The sequence below is a fragment of the Curcuma longa genome, chromosome 2, assembly GCF_044706935.1.
Source record: "Curcuma longa cultivar G26 ecotype Majalengka, Jawa Barat chromosome 2, ITB_CL_G26_1.1, whole genome shotgun sequence".
Taxonomy (NCBI): domain Eukaryota; kingdom Viridiplantae; phylum Streptophyta; class Magnoliopsida; order Zingiberales; family Zingiberaceae; genus Curcuma; species Curcuma longa.
Window position 1 is genome coordinate 3,394,099 of NC_133862.1, and position 22,299 is coordinate 3,416,397.

Consider the following 22,299-nt stretch of genomic DNA (forward strand, 5'->3'; position numbering starts at 1 on the left):
ACCGGGATCCGAATACGATGCAGTCATGTGTACCAGGATTGCTCCTTTCGACATCGACAAAACCGCCGAGCTGAGAAGACTGGCGAGCTGTAGGTCGAGCCGTTGAGAGGTTAATTGAGAGGCTGAGGAGCTCAGTAACATAGTAAGGAGGGCCGCCGAAACGCTGAGGAGCTCAGTAACATAGTAAGGAGGGCCGCCGAAACGCTGAGGAGCTCAGACGGGGCGGATTTTGTGAAGGGCCAGGCTGGAGCGAAGGGCTGGTTTTGCGAGGCTGCGACAGCGGCAGCCATGAGGCGGTGATATCCCTCTTGGGTTAAAGTGATGTGTGAGCAGGTCCGACGAGGTTGTCTCCCAGCACGTCTCAAGGCAGGGCAGTTTGTGTTCCCACAGACGGCGCCAAAATATGTTCCTGTTGAGATCGGCTTCCGGACGCGTTGCCGGACCAGTCAGCATACAGGGGAAGAGGGGGGGTGGAACCGCCGGAGAGGGCCTCCACACCGAGGAAGGAGAGAAGATCAGCCACCGGGAGGCCCTGAAATATCATCGGAAAACAGAGGTCATCCTGGCGCCGGAGAGTCCCTGGACGGCCACTCCGACGCTCAAGTCAGCCCCAGTCAGGAGGAAGAAGTACAGTAAAATAGAAATACTGTAATGAAATGCTCAGCCCAAAAAAGATAAGAAGAGTTAAGAAGAGTAAGAGAACCAGAAGAGAGAGAGCCCAGAGCCCCCCTCATTTTGTTTTCCTTCTTCCTCCCTTTTTATACCTTCGGAGCTCCTCCTGTCCTGATCGAAGAGGAGTCCTTTTTGTTGAAGGATTGACCCTGCCTCTAGAAGACCACCTTCATTAATGCTAGTTACAACTAATCACGTTCCTTTGAAAGTATGACCATTTCTCATAAAGTATGGCCCTTGGGGAGATGATCCATCACATCTTCATTTAATGCTTAATAGAGAGAGAGAAGACCATTTCTAACAAGTCACATCCTTCTGACAAGACATGGTCCTTGAGAAGATCTTGATAAGACTTTTCTTGACATGATATGACTTGGAGCATACCCTTATGACAAGTCACATGGGCTGAGTAAAATGAATGCCGAGTAGGCTTAGTGATCCTGGCAGAACTGAGTACCGAATGGGCTGAGTGGAGGGCTACCAAGCCGAGCCGAATGGCAGTGCTGGGCTGCTGAGCCGAATCGACTGGCAGTGCTGGACTGCCGAGCTGAGCTGAATGGCAGTGTTGTGCTGCCGAGCCGATCTGACTGCCGAGCCGGACTGAGCTGAAGTGGGCTGTGTGGCAGAGCTGAGCTGCCGAGCCGAGCCGCATGGCAGTGCTGAGCTGCCGAAAGGGGCTGAAGGGGCAGAGATGGACTGCCAAACCGAACGGCAGAGCTGGGCTGCCGAACTGGGTGGGTAGAGTGGGGGCTTCCGAACCGAACGGCAGAGCTGAGCTGCCGAACCGAGTGGGGGCTTCCGAACCGAACGGCAGAGCTGAGCTGCCGAACCGAGTGGGGGCTGGCAGAGCCGAGCCGAATGCTGGACTGCCGAGCCGAGACGAACTGACTGCCGAGCCGAACTGACTGACAGTGCCGGACTGCCGAACCGAGCCGAATGGGTAGAGTAGGCCAAGTCCTAGATGACCGAATCCGTGAGGGGAAGGGGAGTTATAACACCCATAACAGATCTTAATATTAGTTATTAATTGTGTTCAAGTTTTGTATCAATGATTAGCCAAATGGAAAAGCTTGTATGACAATTCTAAGAGATGATAAGAATAATAACAAGAATGAAGGAGCTCTTGGAACTACATATGTGTTTATTAGCAAAGAATACATCAAACGTATTCAAAGGCATTGTGAATAGTCTTCTTGTAAGCCAGCAACAGGAACAAATTTCCTTTTATTTCTCCAATAATTCTTTTTGGCAAAACTTGATCTCATTGTTTCTTAATATTAGGAAACGCATTTATGGAAAGACAATGAAGCTGGGTGATGAAGATGATCTGAGTGACACAGCAGCATCTTAAAACAGACCCTGAAGGTTAATTTCTCTCACTTGGTGAAGGTAATAGCTAACTAAATTAGTGAAAACTTTGAAGGTTGTTGTCAAAGTCATGCATTCAATCTCTGCCTTCATAAAATAGGGATTTACTTCCATATATATTATCAAAAAATATAAATGAAAAAAAGGTGTTACACCAGGCTGATTTTGAATGATGAATTTATTTTTTGTTTCTTCATTTTTTTTTGTGATCTTATGCTTTTGCTTACAGCTTAGTATTGATTTCTTTACCAACATTGCATGTGGTAGTTGTTTGCATAAACAAAACAATACCTGCAGAACTGAGATTGTGGAGGATAGCCTAATCATTGAGATAATCCTATACTAACCTTGTGTCTTAATGATCAAGTACACTTTTTTTTAAAAAAAATTGTATTGCATTACTAAACTTTATAACTGGTCCGTAGAGAAAAAATACTAGCTTTTACACTTGCATTATATTAATACACTTGGCATATTAAATCTTTCTCACTTAGTATTAATAAATTTGGCTAAATAAGATGACAAAAATTAAAATAAACAATTTATACAATATAATTCATTAATTGACCCCCCGTATTTTTTAATAAATGGATCATGTTTGGATTTGATAACTTAACTCACATTGCATCTTTAAACATGACTCTTGCTCATTTAAACATTAAACATGGCCGGCTAGGCACGAAACACGACCCCTTTAAACATTTGCTCCTTTTTTTTTAATTTTAGCTGATTATTATTATTTTGTTTAAAATTGTGTTCCATGACCTATTTACATTTATGAGCATTAAATTTACCTAAAGCAGTGTCACATCAACGTACAGACTTTGACTCCATGGGGATTGGGGAGAAATAAGAACTGAGGGTATTTTGGTAAAAGTCCTATGAGTAGACTTTTTTTTTAAAGTAAGAGTCTTTTTAGAGAAGAAAATCCAAAAAAAACATTAATTTAATGCTCTTTTCCCACCTTCTAGAAATTTATAATTTTAAGATAGAGCTTCGAGTTTTTTTCGCATTCGTTCCAGTCAACTTGTTGAAACCAACTTCTTTCTCTTATTATTTTCCACAATGTGATATTAGGACTTCCTGTATTCCTCTGCATGACCATATAATGACACAAGCAGCATCCTGATTGGTAAAATATTAGGACAATTTCAAAATTTTGATGAGTGAGATAGAAAGCAAGAAATTTGTCCTAGTTTACCACTGATGATAAGTTTATTTGAATACACTTGTGTGTCAAAAGGTAAATTTGTGAACTTGGTCGAACTGCCGGTGGCCGGTCGAACTGCCGATGGCCTGCCTGGTCTGGTACGACATGATCTGAGCTAAGCTTGCATATGACATGTAGCCCAATCTGATCCATTATTTTTGATAATGGTATTAATATTAGTTATAATTGTGTGCCTTGTCAAGTTTTGTGTCAATGATTAACCCAATGGAAAAGCAACAAATGAAACTTGAATGAAGGAGTTCTTGGAACAATAAAATTGGTTCATTACATCTGAAAATCTCCAAATATGCTACCATATATGTGTGTTTATTAGAAAAGACCTTCAACAGTAAGTAGAATTCTCTTTACAGTAATTATTATCCGAAGATTGCACATATATAAAAAAAACCAATGTTTCATATGTTTTTATTGGCAACTATATACAATAAGAGGTAACATTTTGATTAGTCAAGAACTCCACAATCCTTCCGAGTTCATCCCAATTCCCATCTTTCAAGTCATAGTCATGCACGTTAGGGTTAGAGCGTCATTCTCTTGACGATCATCATCCCCTTCAGTGTGGTTGCCTTTGCTTGGATCTCCATGGGAATAGCTCGAAGGGATCAGGCAATTGTATTCATTCTGACTTATCGATTCGAAGCTACAATTAGTTTTCGAACTGGAGTCCGGAGAGATAGACTTGATGCTGTCTATAGCTCTCCAATTGTTTCTTTTATAAGACACATTCCTCTTGAAAATCCTACAAATCGTCCAGACTTCCTGCATCAAGGCATAAACACAAACGGTTGAGGATCATTAAATTAGGAAGAGGAAGACATTAATCGATCTCACCGCTTCTTGCGCGGTGACATCAGTGTTAACGTTGTCCTTGCAGGGATGACGGAATTCATGCATCATCCAGTCAGTCTTGGTCCCTTTGCCCGCGCTTCCCTTGTAGTAGACGAGGGACTTCTTGAGACCGATACAATCGCCGACGTTGCTGGATGAATATATCGGTCTGTCGATACCGGTGGCCTTCCAAAACCCGGATCCAGTGACCCTGTTAGGCCTTATGCTGTTCCTGTATTTCCTCCCCCTCAAGCAGAAGAAGTACCATTCTTTTTCTCCGGTAGATACAAATTCTAAAAGGTTAAATATTATTGCCATGTCAGCAGTGGGGAAACATGTGGGCATTTTATAAATTCACCGGGTGTGACTTGAAAATGAAGACTCAGAAAATATATTAACTCGTGGTTTTTATTTATTATATGTTGTTACTTATTTTTTCAATGTTAGTTAATCACTTTGGAAGCTATCGAGTAGCTTCTACATTAATAGTTTCTATAATATGTAAAAATTACTTAGTAGTTGTTATAATGCGTTTAAAGTGAGTTTAAGATTTAAAATTTAAGATTCATATCGTGTAAAAGCTATCGAGTAGGTGCTATCATGTATAAAAATTATTAGTAACTATTACAACAGATGAATTTAGGATTTAGAGTTTAGGATCTGTAAAAGTTACTAATAGCTGTTACAACATATTCAAGATGAGTTTAGAGTTTAGGATTGTAGTAGCTATATATAACTTCTACAACTAGTTTAAAGTGATTTTGATGAAGTTTAAATAATTTTGAGTCAAATTGATAAATAGTATTTTGATATAATAGTGTTCAGAGATCCTAAACCATAAATCTTAAATTCATACTAAACATGTTGTAGTAGCTACTGAGCAGTTTCTACATATTATAGCAACCACCGAGTAACTTATCTATGTTATAGCAATTATCTAACAGCTTCTACACGTTGTAGAAGCTACTGATCAAGGGATATTTTTAAGATAAAATCATAGGAGAGACGTCCCATCTGATTTTTTTTTTTTTTTTTTTGGAAAAAGGATGCCCTTTTGATGATTTATAAAATTTGAGATGCCCTTTTGATTTTTGCCTTTTTTTTCCTTTAATATATGAGCTTCAAACACAATAACATAATTAGCTTTTGAGGAGCTAGAAAATCTATAGGAACCCAAATTAAAGTAAATGGAAAACACAAAAGGATATACGTTATTGAATACGTATACAAAATATGCATAAATACGAAGAAATAAAATTAAGGATCGAGTTGAGCTTAATTACTTGGAAGCTCCCAAGGATCATGCTTGTAGATATTTATCTCCTTGATGATCTCTATGCTGAATCTCTTCCTCTCCACTTTCCGGCGCAAGTAAAACCCTACTAGCTCCTCGTCGGTGGGGTGAAACCGGAATCCCGGGAGAACCACATCTTTTTCTTGATCCATATCTTGCAGCTCTACTGCTTTCTTCTCGGCCTCTTCCTCCTCCATGATCGAGCACTTTTAAATCCCCGAGCCCTCCCTCTTCTAACCTCTCAATGCACTTTTATGCCATTAAACACATTCATTCTCCTGCCTATGAATTGCATGTGAAGGCAAGGAAGGTGGACTTGGAACACAAAATGCCATCAATGGTGGTAGCTCTAGTTAATGGTTAACCTTAGGTCAGGTCTTCAACTTTGACCTCGCCCTCCCTTATATTTCTTCCTTGTTGACTTCTCCCACCATGGCGAAAGCCTCACTGCCTAAGATTTAATCCAATGGACTAACTCGATCTTGTGGAATGTGACTTTGATTTAACTTCAAGTCCTTTATATTAACTATAAATTAATGCTTAGAATTATAACATACACTTTTTCATTGATGATATATTTATTTTTTCTTGTGATGTTATTTTATGGCCATAATTGATTCTTAGTTATAACATCTCGTTCAAAGATCTTAATTGTCTCTTGGGGAATAAGTTATGAGGCATCACTTCACCAACTCCCTTACAATTTACACTAAAAAAAAATCATCCTTTTTTTTTAATTTAGACATTTATGGTGAAAGTGATATATAGGATGATCATGAATATATATAAAATATATAGTGGAATGAGCAATTAACAAGTCATTTTTTTATATTACATGGTAGAATTCCTAGTGGCACTAAGAGAAGTTTCTATTTTCCTATTTTTTTCTCATGACATGTGGAATAATATTTTATTTGTGTTGACGTGGAGATGTAGAAGGAATTGCTTTAAAAATTAAAAATGTAATGGAGAATTTAGCTATGAGAATGATGGAGAATCTAGTAGCAACTAGAAGCTCACCGTTGACCAAAATCTAAGAACCATATCCAACCAAACTAACTATTAAATTTAAGTTAGTTTTTGCAAAAAATACTCTCTTTTTGCATTTGAATTGATTTTTTTTATATAGCTATTTTACTGCAATGATATAGTTATGTGAAAGAAAATAGGTGCGCTCTGTTTTATTATTAAAATATATTTTTTATAATTAAGACATGAATGATTAAAATGATAATTATGGAATAAAATAGCTATTCTGATTGATAATGTAAAATGTTAAATTTTTTTATTAATGAAATTTTAGGAGTATTTAAAAAATGTAAACGAATAATTTTTTTTAAAAATTTCATTATATTGTTCTTGATTTTAATTATTTTCAAATTTGAAATATAAGCCACTTGTAATATCATCTAATGAACTAACTAGGATTATCATTTTTTTAATGAATAAATTAGATGGATAAAATATTTTAAATTTTAATAGGGATAAATATTTTGAAGATCAATCTTTGAATATCTATGTGTTTTTTCGGACTCAATAGATGAATCAAAGGAAAGTCTATTTCTAGAATTAATCTAGTTTAGTTTATAGCAGAGATATTAATGGAAGAAATTGAGATATTTAATTTTTTAATCTGTAAATTATGCAGAATCAATTTATTATACATGTAAATTGATTTGTAAATTATAGCAATATATAAAAGATTGACCATGTAATCAAACATAAAATAAATCTATTTCCCCAACTGTTGTAATTCCATTGTCGTCTAGTCCGGTTAGGATACCTGGCTTTCACCCAGGCGACCCGGGTTCAAATCCCGGCAATGGAAATGAATTTATTTTTGGAATTTTAATTTTCCTATTAGATTTATAAATGTATTGCTTTTAGTAAAATATTATTTTCCTTCTTTTTCTCACAGACTAACAGTTATTCTCAAGGATTTTAGTTAATGATTTATTTATCAAAATTATTTTTAAAAGAAAAGATAGGCTGTATTTTTTTTTCTCCTCACTATGATGCTTTATGGCATTTAGTGTTCAACTTTCATATTCATTATCCATGTGGACCTCCTCACTCTCACATAATAATTCTATTAAAATCGTACTAATACCGTCTAAATGTGGGAGCGAGGGCGGGTGGGCGATGAAGGTGGAAGTGAAGGCAAGCTAGTGGTAGAAGATAATGACGAAGGGAGCAATGATAAAGACAATGGAGCAAAAATAGACGAAGGGAGCAATGATAAAGACAATGAGACAAAAATGATACAAAGAAGATAGAAGATAATGATAATAACACAAGGGATGCCGAACGAAAAAGCACTAATTTGAAACGACAAGAGATGAAGAGCGACTTGTAAACAAGATCATGTCGTGATGGCTCGAGCCATGGGCTCAATGTTGACAACTAAGGAGGGGGTGAATAACAACAACTAAGGAGGGGGTGAAAGAACAAGAATGGCAACTCATACATGGGCTCACATATGATGGTGGTAGATAGGTTCAAGTGAACATGGAATATTTAACTTTTGATTATTTCAAATGAAAGTTAATTTTTTAATTTAGGGTTTAAGATTTAATTACAATTTCATACTACATCAAAAATTGAAAAAGTTGATCAGTCTCTTTCCCAAAACAAAAGGCAAAATAAATTGAACAGATCATAACCTTTGACTATTGTGACCAATTAATATATCTTTTCTTTCATTCTAACTTCTGGAAGTTGGGTATCATAATGGAAATTAATATACTAAATATTGGAGATTAGTAAATGAGGACCATTAGGGAGTCCTTAGAACACTTAACTGACCACCAAATCGACTTATTAACAACACATGACAAGCTAAAAGCTTCACCAAATTGTGATTTCTCTATACAAAACATATAGTTTATCATAATTTTATGTGCTGTAGCATTTCTCTGGCCATTCTTCTAGTAACCAAGCTCTCAACCTCTAAAAGTTCAAATTAGAAAACTATTAACTTGTCCATGGTTAACACTTGATCAAGGTTGGAGTGAGCTTCCGCCGTGTAGATGATCATCGTTGCGAGTGGTATCGACAGAAATATCCAGGCTGTTTCCTTCTGCTTCGGGAGAAATCTCGCGCACATCGGCTATTCTTGCAGCTGAAGACTGGAAATTATCCCAGTTGGCATCACCAACAGAGTGGATATCGACTCCATCAACTCCAAGTTGTATTTCACTCTCGGAAGAAGCTGGAAGTGGCCTGGGATCATTTAAGCAAGCTTTATCTACATCATCTTCCAATAAGTCGACATGCTTTGTCATTGGAAGAGTATCATCGGGGGTGGAGTGCGCCTCCGATCTCTCTTCAAAATCCTGCTTTGTGTTGCCGTATCTGTAGAGGAAAAGGAACAAATCAAAGTTTTGCTATCATGTTACAGACACTAACACTTTGTGATCATAAAGAAACTGTAAATTATGTTGGATAGAAATAAGTGTTCCATAATCATCCAAGCACATAACCAAGAATCAGTTAATATAGTTATTAGTTCATAATAATTGGAATATATGTAGAAACGGTAAATAATTTATGAGCACATGTTACTAGTGATAAAAAAAATGACAATCCAGTGTATGCAGCTCTTGCCAATACGGAATCCTGATAGTGATATCTCCAGCTTTGGGGGGGGGGGGGGGGGGGGGGGGGGGGGGGGGACTGCCCCCTGAGATTTTAAAAAATTAATCAAAAGAATGTAGGACAAGAAAGCTAACAAAAAAACTCGTGGTATCAAAAAAATAATACTAATTAAAATCAAAATATATCTGATTCATATCCATTTCTCTCCTTGTTTCTTCTCAAAAATAGTCTCAAACCCTCACCGCCATTTTAACCAGCTGATTCACCATCATTCGTTGTTGAAAAATTGAAATTGACCATATATTTGGAAAGCCCTTGACTTAAGGTATCCATTGGTACCACTTTTATGAAGAAATATTGCAACTTGGAATGAATCCATTGACTCTCTTCTCTCGCCGAAGCTTCACGACACATTTCTTGCCATCGCCGTGAGTTCTTGTCTGGAAATCGTGATTTGAAGAAGCTTAGGCTCAGTTTCAGTATTTAGAGTGCAATTTCGAAGACTGTTGCATGTGGTGAGTGAAAGTGAAACTTCAAAATTTTGAGCTTTGATTGATTAATTAAATTGTGTTTTTGAATAAATGTTGAAGAAAATAACTCCAGAGATCGACGGATCGTTGTTTCAACTAGAACCAAGAGCTAAGGTTGAGATTTTCGAATTTAAATTCATTTTTAGATCCTTAAATTCGAAATTTAAGCTTTTGGATTGTGAAAATAGATCTATATTAACGTTTGAAATTTTTAAAAATTCCAACTTATATTTTTTAAATATTTTCGAGTTGAATAATTTGATTTTGGAAGTGTTGATGCATTATAATTGTGAAATATAATTTTTAAAAATTATTGTATGTAGTTGTGAAATAAAATGCAAAGTTTGAGACTTTTAGGAAATATTATTTTGTACCATATATTGAGTGAGATGTGTTTGATATAGTTGATAATGAAACTATTATTTAACATTTTTAAAGCATGAAATCTTGAAAAGTGTTATCATAAAAACATATGAAGTTAAGATATGACTTTTATTATACATTTTGTGTTGTATTAATTTTTTTAATTTATTGAATTTACTCCCTGGTTGAAAATCCTAACTATGCCATTGGATTCCGAGGAAGGGTCAGACCATATTTGGTCTATTGCACGCAGCCTTACCCTGTGACTACACCAAGGCTCCCCTTAATGTTATTACTGACAAAGAAGTACAAAAATTTCATAGAATGCTTTAGTTATATATAACACCCACGAAATGAAAACAAACTGTATGCTAAGGGCATCTCCAATAGGGGATATTTGATGAGGATATTTGAAGAAATATCCCCACATATCAAATATCCCATATTGGAGGGGATATTTGAGAGGAGATTGGAAATCACCGGGTAAAAAGTTTTGCCCGGTGATTTCCAATTATTTTATTATAAAAATAATATAATAATTAATTATAATATTTAATTAGTGAGACAGGGATAATAGGTGGGACCCATAAATATTTGATTTGTGGTATATTTGATTGTGAAAGTTGAGATATTTGAGGAAAGAGATATTTGATTGATGATGTGGAGGTGGAGACCACAAATATTTGGATGAAATATTCGGTAGCATTGTGGATGCCCAAATATGTATTATGCAAAAAAGATATTTGATAACTAATCTGTGTTACTTGATCTTTAGTGAAAGTCTATCTATTCACAGTGGCAAAACTTTACCCAAGACAATTAATCATCAGATTTACGGACAACCTGAAATACTAAAAAGGGCAGCAGGTGCATGAAGCTTCTGCAAGTGCAAGATCCCGAGGAAGGGTCAAACCATATTGGGTCTATTGTATGCAACCTTACCTTACATTTTTGCAAGAAACTATTTTCGCGACTTGAACCTGTGACCTCAAAGTCACATGACAACAACTTTACCGTTGCGTCAAGGTTCCCCTTTGGATAACCTAAAATACTACCAAAGAATAAAACAATGATGTAATACCTTTGTACTTGTGATTGCAACTTATGAACAAGAACCAGGAGATCCTCTTTTTCTTTTATGGCTGCTAATGATTTCTCTACAGCATCCTTTACTCTGGCTTCAGAGTCCACCTCTGTTATTCTGGCTCTTTCTTCAGCTCTCACAACAGCTGCTTCTAGTACCACGGCTCGTTCCCTAGCTTTTGCAAGCTCAGAGCGCCGCATGTGTGCCTCCTGAAGTGCAGAGTCTCTCTGCTTTAGCAACAGCTCTTGTTCCATTGCAAGGTTCTTAACCTTTTCTTCAGATTCTCTCAACTGAAAAAGTACGCATCATGATGAAGAACGCACAAATACAAGAGAGAGAATTAGCAACACAGCTCTTATGCCTAAGGATGGTATTCATATCAACAATATTACTGACACACCATATTGCAATTTGACTTTAATGTGATCCTTTCCTCAAACCATAGTGGTAGTTCATTCCTCTCTGTCCACTCAAATCTGGCGATGTCATTTAAGTCTTCAAGGACCAAAAACCAGGATCGTGCACTTTGTTCATTTGCTTTTAAACTAATAAATCACTGCTTATGCAGTGATTTTTTTTTCTAATGGCTGTGGTCACCACCTCTTTAAATTTCATAAAAAGGCTACTTTGGCCACACAGACCAAAATCTGCATGTGTGAGAGAGAAACAGATGATCATAACAAAAGACCATGTCCATTGCACTTGTCACTGTTTTGAGAGGTATTGAAGGTTGATTGATGCACTATGCAAAGGTTTGAGCTCACTGGTTGTGCAACGACAGCCCACCCTGTTGGGGGTGTGGGAAAAACACCCCTGCCTCGAGGAGAAGAGTTAATCTAAGATTTCAATCTTTTTCTTTTTTTTGTTCATTTTGTTTATCTGCTCTTCTTTGTTTTCTCTGTGATTTTTGCTTCTGCAACTATATAAGATGTTGCCGTGTTGCTAACAACCAAGACAAACATTAAGTCCTCAGCACTCAGCATAATACAAGTTATACCAGGTCTTAACAGCCAATGGTACCATGATTGTAACAAACTTCAAACTAAATTACAGTCACAATATTCTCCCCTACTTAAGGCTTCTCATTATTTTCAAGATCCAAATAGTTAGTTGCAAGTTAGGGCCATTGTACTGCTACACCATGTCATTCTCCATTGGCTCCCTCAGAAAGCCTTTGAGTAGGTTTGTTATACCTTTTGTCACAACATATTCAAATTAAAATGTTGATCCATTATTTTCATAAGTTATAAACCACATGGCCCAAAAAGCCCTAGACTAAACTTGGCCAAATAAGCTAGATCAAGTGAAGCAAAATTCTGATATGGGACTAAATTGGGGTGTCAATGTTGTATTAACTACTACTACATTGAGAGCTGAGGAAGAATCTTTTTTTTGCTGTTGTTGTTGCAAGGATGAGCTATTTTTTTATATCAAGGAAGATGTACTTTCAATCCCACAAAAAAAAAAACATCATGAAACAAGACTCTAGAAACTGAAAATGTTTTCATGTTATACAGCATATTCCATCAGATGCTGGCAGGCCATTTACCATAAAATGATATGATCTGTTTTTCCTTGTTGCCTGTATAATATATACTACATATTCAATCAAGACAACAAACTAAAAAAAAAAAAAAAAAAAAGGAGGGACAGCATTATATGGATTGACACTCGAAGTTAACATTCTGGGAAGAAAAATCTTAAAATTTATCTATCTAGGTACAAGATAGCTATGTACAAGTCATTCAAACCACTAACCATTCAGTTTACCTCTTGTAGGAAATAAATAAAAAAATATTAAAATTTTCTCTCAACTTATGAAATTGAAGGAATCACCTTAAGCAGGAAAGTTTCTTGGTGCTTCTCTGCATCCTTCCTTAGGCGCTCAATTTCTGCACATGCAAGTCTTCTCTCCTCGTTCATTGCATGAGCTGCAGAAGCAGCAGCTTCAGCAGCCTCCGCTGTCTCCAGAAGCTTATCTGTTATATCTTTTATCGTGAAATCACGAGCACGAATATCCTTAGCTAACTGATGTAGTTCTTCATCTTTAACTCTAAGAGTCTCCTGCACCATGGTGCACAAATAACCAAACATAATAAACTGAGTGTTTGAAAATGCACAAACTTAATGTACGTATACAAAATTCTAAATTCTGCACATCTGAAAATATTAGCATATTAGAAAATACCTTCATAATAGTCAAATCATCTAATTGACTATCATTTGGCTTAGTAGCCAATGAACCCAGAGCAGTTCTCAGGGAGATCTTCATGGCTACTTCAATTTCTTTTGAGGCCTCCATTGCAGTTGAGTTAGCAGCCGCAACAACTGTAGCAACAGTTCCTAATTGTGCAGATCCACTGCCACTCAAGTTATTAATTGCTTCCCTATGAGCACGCAGTACCAACTGTGTGGCACTGTTATTGAGCAATACATAAGAGAATGTGAATCAGAGGCTAAGACAAACCAAATATTTAAACTAACAGAGAATATTAAAAAATAATTAAATGATATGACCACAAGAACTGCCGTTTACTAATAGCTAAAAGGTTTGTAAAGACTGACAAGCATAGTGGCAGAGAAATTGCAACACGTGTTAAGAGAGTGATGAATTTACAGTCACCAATAAAGGATGGTGCATACATACTAGGAGTTTCACATCACATAGAAAACCATATGCTAGTGACCAATAAAGAGTGGTGCATACATACTAGGTGTTTCAGATCACATAGATAAAATATCAGAACTTGGAGTTAGGACTATCACTTGAGAAATTATGCTTTAATACCTAAAAATATGCTGGCTTGTTTAACAATTATACCAATAAAAAGCTCTTAGGTCAACAAGCTTACTGTAAAGTGGATACCCAGGCTTTAGCAGCACCAGGAGTCTCTGCACAGAAGAAATACTCCTTTTTCTGTGGTGTTCCAATATCTGTTATTTTAGTTGAGGAACTCGATATGTTTCACTACCTTAAGCAAGAAAGAACTGGATATTTAATCTAAAAGTCCAAATAAGAACAAAAACTGAAACTCATAGAAATAGCATAGACTATGATTATGGATACAAAAACAGCAGCCATCATATTTTGGCAAACCACTGCAAAAAGAAAAAAAAATACATCACAAAAGTCTTAATTGTACTTCATCCAAGGAAAAAAATGGAAAACTCAGATTATTTTGCATATGGAACCCTTACTGGAAGTTTATTGGTGAATTTGTGATAATACTGTTTGAATCAAACATGATGGTTCCCTTAATACCTGGTTCATTTCTCCGAATTCTGTGCCAAGACAAACATAAAATTCTATGATCGAGGTCATCAGTTGGAATTCATAAATACTCAATTACAAGAAGATATTATACTTGTACTCCATTTTCCCTGTAGTTGGATCCAGAATCACCCAACGCTCATTCCATTTCCTTAGCTGATCAACAAAAGGTGAGCAAAGATCATTCACAATTTCTATAACGTAAATAACTATCAAAGCTGCTGGATAACAGTGAATACAGGATGCAACTTGGAAAACAAGGTAAGGACTCGCTTTATTTGTACATTTAGCAAAAGACCAACAGTAGAATTTGATCTAAAGAGAGCATCACCTTAACTGATAGTCATGCTAAGCTTCTTTCTGCTTTCAATATGTCAGCAAAGTGACAAACTGTCAATTAACCTTCACATTCTAACTACCAAATTTTCTCGACCGTATCCCATTTGTACTCATGCAACATCAAATTGGCAGACCGATTTGCTGTGGATATAAATTGGTAAATTTGACTAACTCAAGAAGTTGTCTAAATACTTGGTTAGCTAGGTTTATATAACTTAGAGGTGGTTCATCAGTTATGTAGGAGACTAACCAAATCCACAAATCAAGATATTGCCAAGGCGCTTTATAGGCTCACATACACAAGGTGGCTCATCAAACACTTCTGTAGAATGTAGTATAGTATTAAGACATGAGAGACAACTGCCAAAAAAAATTCACTTCCTTTTTCCAAGTAAACTTACTTTAACCAACATCAAAGTGAAAATATCAAATGCCCACATCAGCTAGTAACCTACATAAAGAGAAGCTATTAAAAAAATATGACTACCTAAATACTCTGAAACATCTGGAAGGATGTTTAAATCCACTAAATGACCCCAAAATCGTAACTTTCCTCGAAATAAAGCTTGAATATTGAAAATAAACCAGGAAAGTTTTATGGACAATCATCAAATGACTTGAAATCATTCGGAATCTTGTTTTCCCCCATACATACAGCATTTGAAGTTTCATATACCACTTCAAACAAGAAAACAAGGGATATATAGCCAAAAAAAATTACTGTACCTATCTCATAACTAGGAAATGTTAGACCCTAATTTCTGTGAAGAAGGATAGGTCAGAGGGCGTACCGTCTCTGATCGTTTCAAAAGAGGTCCCTGCAGCAGATATTTCCCCGACCCTGACGTCAGCTGTCGCTTGATCTTCTCCAAGCTGCTCTCTGCATTTCCTGCCGCCTAAGATTACCGAAAATACGAGAAAGCATGCCCCAAGGGCATCATTTCGGATCAGATTTGGATTAGGAGAAAATAGAGGCAAAACCCGCAATTGTTGAGGGCAAACCCTATAATTCAAGCTGAGGACTCACCGCGGATCTCCCATTAGAAGCCATTTCAGAGAACGGAGACGATCAGAAGCGAGAAATTGGGATCTGAGTGAAAATTCCGAGGAAACGGATCCAAAGAGGTTTTCGTTGATATTCCTAGCTTACCTCCTCAAGTTTGGAAAATTGCCCCAAAGCTCCGTAAATGAAAATTCACGTAGTTTTCAAAATTATCTAACTGTATGAGGTAAAGTGACAATATTTGAAAATTATGAGATACAAATTGAATTTTTCCCCTATTTCTCGAAATTCGAAAAAGAACCTCGCCTATTTGAGAATTACTGAATAAGGTTGTTTCGATAATTTTGAACAAGTAGGCGACGTAATTGACAAAGTTGGGTACTTTGCTAAAAAAAAAAAAAAAAATTGGGGGGAAAATATTTGCACATTTGACAACTAAACGAGAAATTAAACGCGCTGGTACTACGCGCTTCGAGACGTTTCCCTTCCTCTGCGTGGGTACCACTATGAAGTTTAAGTTACCTCGAATGTTAGACTGGTAAGAGACACGGGTAATTTATTTAAGTGCACAAGTTGCCCTTTTAGAAGAAATGTTTCGTTAAACCAACGGTTCCGATTGTATGATCGGGAGCGGTACACGAAAAGGGACTCTGCGCCGCAGGATCACTGGAAATTGCTTTCCTTTTATGGAACCCGAGTCGTTCACGCCGACCTCACCGTCTTCAGCTGTCGACCCACGGCGAAGGAAGGTTCGCGCAATCTTGGTTAGGGATTGCGTTTTCCAGATTCCGATCTTCGTGCGATGGCGGCTTCAGCAAGCAACCAGATCAAGAACGCGAAATTGGTAATCTGTTCAGCGCATTATCCCTAGTTTTTTTTTTTTTTTGGTGTCGTCGGTTGAATGGCATTTGCAAAACCCTTATTTGTGAATTCATAGGTTGACTTCCGTGGTCATTTTTCTTTCGGTTTAGAAATTTATGAAATTTTACTGTATCCTGTTTTGCTGATTTCCTTGAATCAATTCGCCTATTTCTTTGTTCGTGATTTTTGTGTCTTGTTATTGATCAAGTTCTGCAACTTTGCACACCGATTTCACATCAATCTTTGATGAAGGTGGGATTATCTTTTTTAAAAATACATTATCGTTTGTCTTTTATTCGCCGTTTAGTAAAAGTTTTCTTCTACTTTTTCCTCTCAGATAAATTTTTACTATTTTACTTTGTTATTATGTAATCATGTTGTGTATTAGAAATTTCTTACCTATTGGTTATATTGATTAGGTTCTTCTTGGAGATGCGGGCACTGGAAAGTCGAGTCTCGTATTGCGGTTTGTGAAAGGCCAGTTTGTTGAATTCCAGGTTAGTGTTGCATTCTGTGACTCTTATTCCATTGCTAGCGGTGTCGTGGGATTTGTAATTTGAACAGGAACCATAGAGTTTTCACCTTGTGAGTTATGATTCTGATGCTTTGATTCTGCAGGAATCAACCATAGGTGCTGCATTCTTTTCGCAAGTAGTTGTTGTCAATGATGAATCAGTGAAATTTGAGATTTGGGATACTGCTGGACAAGAGAGGTACCATAGCTTGGCCCCTATGTACTACAGAGGAGCTGCAGCTGCTGTGGTTGTCTACGATATAACAAATGCGGTTAGTGAAATAGCATCATAACTAATTTGACCTAACTACTAGACTATCAAATATAATAACATCTTTATTCGACCTTCTAAATGTGAACTTAGTGAAATAGGGTGATACATGATTTTTCATTGCTTACTACAACATTATTGTTCAACCAAATTATGAAAACTTCATATATTGTCTAAACCAAGATGGCTGTATTCGAAAACCATTTTGCAAATAGCGTGGCTGAATAATTTCATTGGAAATCATGTACCAAGACTTGGAAAATTAAGGTCATGTCTCCAAACTTCAGCCAATAATGGCTGATTAAGGAAATAACAAATTGCTCAGGTCTTTATTAAACAACTTACAAGATGTATGATTACTTATTATTGTTACTTTATTGACTTGTTAATAAAGTCAATTTCATAATTCCAAGATCAGTCAAAGCATTTCTTATTATGGTATCAATAGTGCTGAACCTGCTAGGAAATAAATCTGGGATAAAAATGGTTTCTCACAGCCATTATTATTTCTCATGCACACAAGAGAAAATGCATTATGCTTCTAGTAACCAACTCACTTAGTAACTCATATTTCACCCTTTTTTATTTAAGAATTTTGATCTTAGCATGAATGAAGAAAAATCATTAATGATAAAAAAAATCTAAGATTTTAGAGAATTCTTCAAATTGTAATCATTGTGCTTTGTATTAGGAACTTTCTCTAAGGAGTAGGAAAATAGGAAACTGTGGTGCCTTTTGAAAACCTACCTAGCAATTAACATATAAGCATATATTAAATTTGGTTCCAAGGCATTAAGGCTACCACATATAGATGACTTTCTTTTATGGCTATTACACATCCATATCTAATCTAGGTGCAACATTATATCAGATTGGGCAACTCTTTTAACCAGTGTTTGTTATCATTCGAGATATGTTACTTGTGTTTTAAGAGTTGCAATAATTATGATCTAAGATGTGTGTTGTACTTTTTTTTTCAAAAGACTTTAATAGGAGGGGAAGCTCTTGATTTTCATTTAATTGGTTATTCATCAAGATTTTGTAGTTTGCTTGCTGTAACACTAGACCAAGAGAATTTTGTCTTGGTTAACTATAAAGAAGGAATAAAAAACAAGTCTATGTGGTCAATTCAGTAGCCAAATTATTGAGGTTAGATAATCACATCTTCCTTGATCTCAAAAACATCTAGTTTGTTTATCTTTGTTTTGACTAAAGAATCTTTTGGATGAGTCTTTGTTCCTAATTAGAAGGCTCTTCATGGTATGTGATTATTGTAACTGCAAGCTTGAGGCCATTGCTATTTGGAGATAAGTAGACCGATTGTTCACAAGGCTATTGAAGCTTTATTCATTTATTATCTATTTAGCTAATATAAGTAGCTTCCCTCCTAATTATATGACTTATCAAGTATCATGATAATACTAAGAGATTTGTATAGTAAATTTGTGATATTTTAAAGCAATGCAATAAGGTCAGAATCTAACATAATGGTTCTGAAGCTGTTCCTCCCAAAAGAAATGTTAACATAGATATTAACTTACTATTTCTAAAGTTCAAACCAATGCAAAAGCATGCATTGGTTGCATTATCTAAAGAAGACTCAAAATTCTGTGTGAAACATCATCTCATCCATTTTGCAGGCTACATTTACTCGAGCGAAGAAGTGGGTTCAAGAACTTCAGGCCCAAGGTAGCATTTAAATTTGTTCGGTTTTGATAGTTGATGTGGTTAGAGTTCATTTTTTTCATGATTGAATGGTTAATGTGACTCAATTTCTCATCATTCAATAAGTTCAGCTGATGTAGTATCCTTTGATATCACTTCGGGGTGGGCCTGTCTGTTTTATAAGAGGGATTTTGTTCTGGATATTATCACTTCTTGTGATCTAGAAACTATGATCACATTATAAGAGGAGAGCTTGTGATAAAATAAATCCACTATTTTTGTGGTGTTATTATCATTGTGATGTTTACAAAAATCAAAAGTGTATACCATTGTTAATTAGTGTATCTCTATTCTTATGTGGAGAAACTTTATCATGTTTCAGGTAGCCCAAATACCATTGTTGCTCTTGCTGGTAATAAAGCTGATCTGTTGGAAGCTAGATGTGTTTCAGCTGAGGTAAGAAACTCTTGGCGGTGCCTTCCATTATATGTAGATATTCTATTCAGTTTGTTATTCTTAATTTCATTGAGCTTCACCGAAAAGACGGTGAGTAATTTTGTACTTACCTGAAAGTACTCATATAAGTATGACATGAAGACAAAGAGTCTTGTCGCTGGTAGTACAACCAGGTTATATTTTTTTTCTCTATTGAACTGCGAGAGAATACCAAATTGGTTCATAGAACAAGTTCCTGATACCAATGGAAAAGAAGAAATAGTATGCACTTTTAGTAGTATAACTACCAAAATAGTTCAATCTCCAGAAAATTGATAAGAGCTTCTCACTAATGAAGGAATGAATGCAGCTCTTTCATAGAGCTTTAGTCTTCTGGAACAACAACAGAAAATTGCAGACCCAGGTCCATTCTCTTTTTGATTCAGAAATCGCCAATGTTTCTATTTCAGCACTGTTCATTCAAATAACTATAGAAAATCATGCATAAGACTAGTATTTCGTGTCCAATTATCCCACCAGAATTTAGTTCCGTTTCCATCATTATTCTTGCTTTTAAAGGAATCTCACTTTGAGTTTTAGGAAACGAAGAAAACAATTCAAGACTCTGCTTAGAATTGTTTTCCCTCCAAAGAGATTTATTGCGGAAACTCTCAAACTTATAAACTTCACTCACTTACAAACTTACTCAGAATAGATCACTTGGTGTTGCTCAAGTGTGTCTAAACTGATTACACAAAACCACTTATATAGGCTAGAGGAGATGGTGATAAGCATGAAGCGGGTGCTCATTGGGCCCCATCGGTCCTTCATTACCATCACTCTCCATTGGCCATTACATTACTTCACAACTAAGCAACTACAGCTGTAGCGCACTTTGAGCGGCTCCCCGAGGCTCAACTCTTAGTGCTAGCATAAAGTAGGATTCTTTCCTAATAATTTACATAAAGTAAGATAACAAAGGGCGATTTGATTCCTTGCCTCGTCAGATGTCGTCCTTTACAGCATCTTTGGGTTCCACCATGCTTCACGGGCGGATCTGCTTTATCTCAGAGCTTATCCTTTTCATTCTTTCGACGAGGTTCCAGAGATCTCGTCGGTTTTGCTTTAATTCTAGTAATTGCCTCCTCCAATAATTTAAGTCACTATCTTGAGGCCTTTGTGAACTTTGAGGGAATAGGTCCCGCCTTCCACTCTCCATGTGCGCTCGGTGTCTGAAGTCGACTTCCTTCATCTGAAGAATCATTTCCAGCTCATGCAAGCTGGAAAGAACATTTTGTATAGTTTGCTCTTCAATACTAGCCATCTCCCTCCTCTTGTCATGTTCTTCTTTATACAGAATTCCCCTTGAAGTTTCACAGATCAAATCTTCATATTGCGTCAATAAGGGATATTTAGTGGAGGCTGAGGCTTCTTCTTGTTGATCAAGAATAGTAGATTCCTCAGTAAGGACTGCCACTGTTTCTGGCTTCGTAATTAACCTGGACAAGGTGTCAGCAAATAAATTTAACTTTCCATCTATATGCTCAAAATTTACCTTTATCCCGGTGCCGGTAATGAAATCCGTGAAAGCAAGCCATCTAACCCTTGAGGGTTTATTTCTTGCAGTCTTATTATGGAAAGAAATTATCGCCTGACAATCTGTCCTGAGCGTAATTTCTTCTTTATCTAAGAAATGTATCTTCAATGCTGTCATGGTTTCCATTGCTGCAAATATTTTAGCATCTATTACTGATTTAACCACTGGAAATTTTCCATGTGCGTACGCACAAATTTTCTCAGAACTTCTGGGATCATACTTGTTCTTTTTCCATTTACAGACTCCTCCCCATCCGGTCATTGATCCATCTGTCTCAAGTATGATATATGCCCCTTCTGGTGGTATATCTAAGATCAGGCATGTTTTTAACCTGATCCTTAATCTGTCTGACTAGCTCCCAATCAGAAGATTTCATTCTTTTATCCCCATGTATAGAAGTTTTCTCATAAAGAGGACCCAGTTTGACACTTAGGTTTGGTATGTAGGTTCGGGCATAGTTTAGAATCCCTAACCATGACCTAAGCCCTTTCTTTTCTTTGAGCTGCTCATCCTTTACTTCAGTAATCTTCTTGATTATATGAGGTTGAAGTCTAAGCTTTCCTTCCCCTATCTCAGCTCCTAGAAATTCTATTCGTGGTACTGTTATTTTACACTTGGTGGGAGATAATACCAGTCCATGTTCTTGACAAAGATTAAGCATAATTTCTAAATGTTTAATGTGCTCTGATTCAGACTGAGAAAAGACTAGTATATCATCAATATATACTGCAATAAAATCATCAGTACCTTTGAATACATGGTCCATCTTTCTTTGGAATATGCCGGTGCATTTTTTAATCCAAATGACATTACCAACCATTCATATAGTCCTTGCGGACAGATAAATGCTGTCCACTCCACAGGGTCCGAATCCATTGCAATTTGATGAAAACCTGATTTCAGATCAAATTTGGAGTAAATTTTTGAGTTACTGACCTTCTTAATTATAGTATTGATTCCTGGGAGACTATACTGGTCTTTGTATGTGTTGTCATTGAGTGTCTTGTAATTGAATACCATTCTTTCCTTGCCCTTGACTTCTTGTACCAGTTTGGGATCTACTGATGTCCAGATTGTACAATCATGGCCATGGTCCTATGCCTTATTTTACTTGGTCTAATCACCTTCAACTTCAGCAGCTGATTAACATGCTTTTCAAAAATGGATTTTAATACAGGAGTTATGTGTGAGAGTGACTTATCTTGTATAGTAATATCTGGGTTGATTAAATCAATTGTACATACGACCTTGATTCTTGGCCCAGTGCAGTAATGGGTCTTCCCCAATGAATCCTTGCCTTTTCAGTCTTTCTATCAAACCCCCATGTTCTGCAGTACTTTTGAATTATAAGGGTTAGAAACAAAGCATACTTGCTC

The 22,299-nt window shown here is 36.5% G+C and overlaps 3 protein-coding genes and 1 non-coding gene across 4 annotated transcripts in view; 2 read left to right on the forward strand and 2 right to left on the reverse strand.

Annotated features, from left to right (window-relative positions):
* Nucleotides 1-3,647: 3,647 nt before the first annotated feature.
* Nucleotides 3,648-5,732, reverse strand: LOC141821814 (transcription factor JUNGBRUNNEN 1-like). The gene is given in 4 exon segments (XM_074709183.1): nt 3,648-3,790; nt 3,793-4,030; nt 4,103-4,392; nt 5,383-5,732. Coding segments are annotated over 4 exon segments (840 nt in total). The 5' UTR covers nt 5,591-5,732; the 3' UTR covers nt 3,648-3,686.
* Nucleotides 5,733-7,147: 1,415 nt separating this feature from the next.
* Nucleotides 7,148-7,221, forward strand: TRNAE-UUC (transfer RNA glutamic acid (anticodon UUC)). The gene has a single exon. It is a non-coding gene; the product is annotated as a tRNA-Glu (tRNA).
* An 895-nt stretch (nt 7,222-8,116) lies between these two features.
* On the reverse strand, nt 8,117-15,682 carry LOC141821131 (uncharacterized). Its single transcript, XM_074708508.1, has 10 exons — nt 15,605-15,682; nt 15,369-15,473; nt 14,333-14,394; nt 14,166-14,249; nt 14,035-14,066; nt 13,820-13,901; nt 13,156-13,384; nt 12,804-13,031; nt 10,965-11,257; nt 8,117-8,747 (listed from the first exon to the last, which is right to left on the reverse strand). Exons 1-10 carry the CDS (start codon nt 15,626-15,628, stop codon nt 8,393-8,395), a joined length of 1,494 nt encoding a protein of 497 aa, XP_074564609.1. The 5' UTR covers nt 15,629-15,682; the 3' UTR covers nt 8,117-8,392.
* Nucleotides 15,683-16,300: 618 nt separating this feature from the next.
* Nucleotides 16,301-22,299, forward strand: part of LOC141821827 (ras-related protein Rab5A-like) — a 13,953-nt gene continuing 7,954 nt past the window's right edge. Inside the window, exons 1-5 of the mRNA XM_074709195.1 lie at nt 16,301-16,424; nt 16,861-16,938; nt 17,060-17,227; nt 18,867-18,915; nt 19,274-19,347. Of these exons, the coding sequence (XP_074565296.1) occupies nt 16,383-16,424; nt 16,861-16,938; nt 17,060-17,227; nt 18,867-18,915; nt 19,274-19,347 (411 nt within the window). The 5' untranslated portion in view covers nt 16,301-16,382. The remainder of the gene's footprint in view (nt 16,425-16,860; nt 16,939-17,059; nt 17,228-18,866; nt 18,916-19,273; nt 19,348-22,299) is intronic.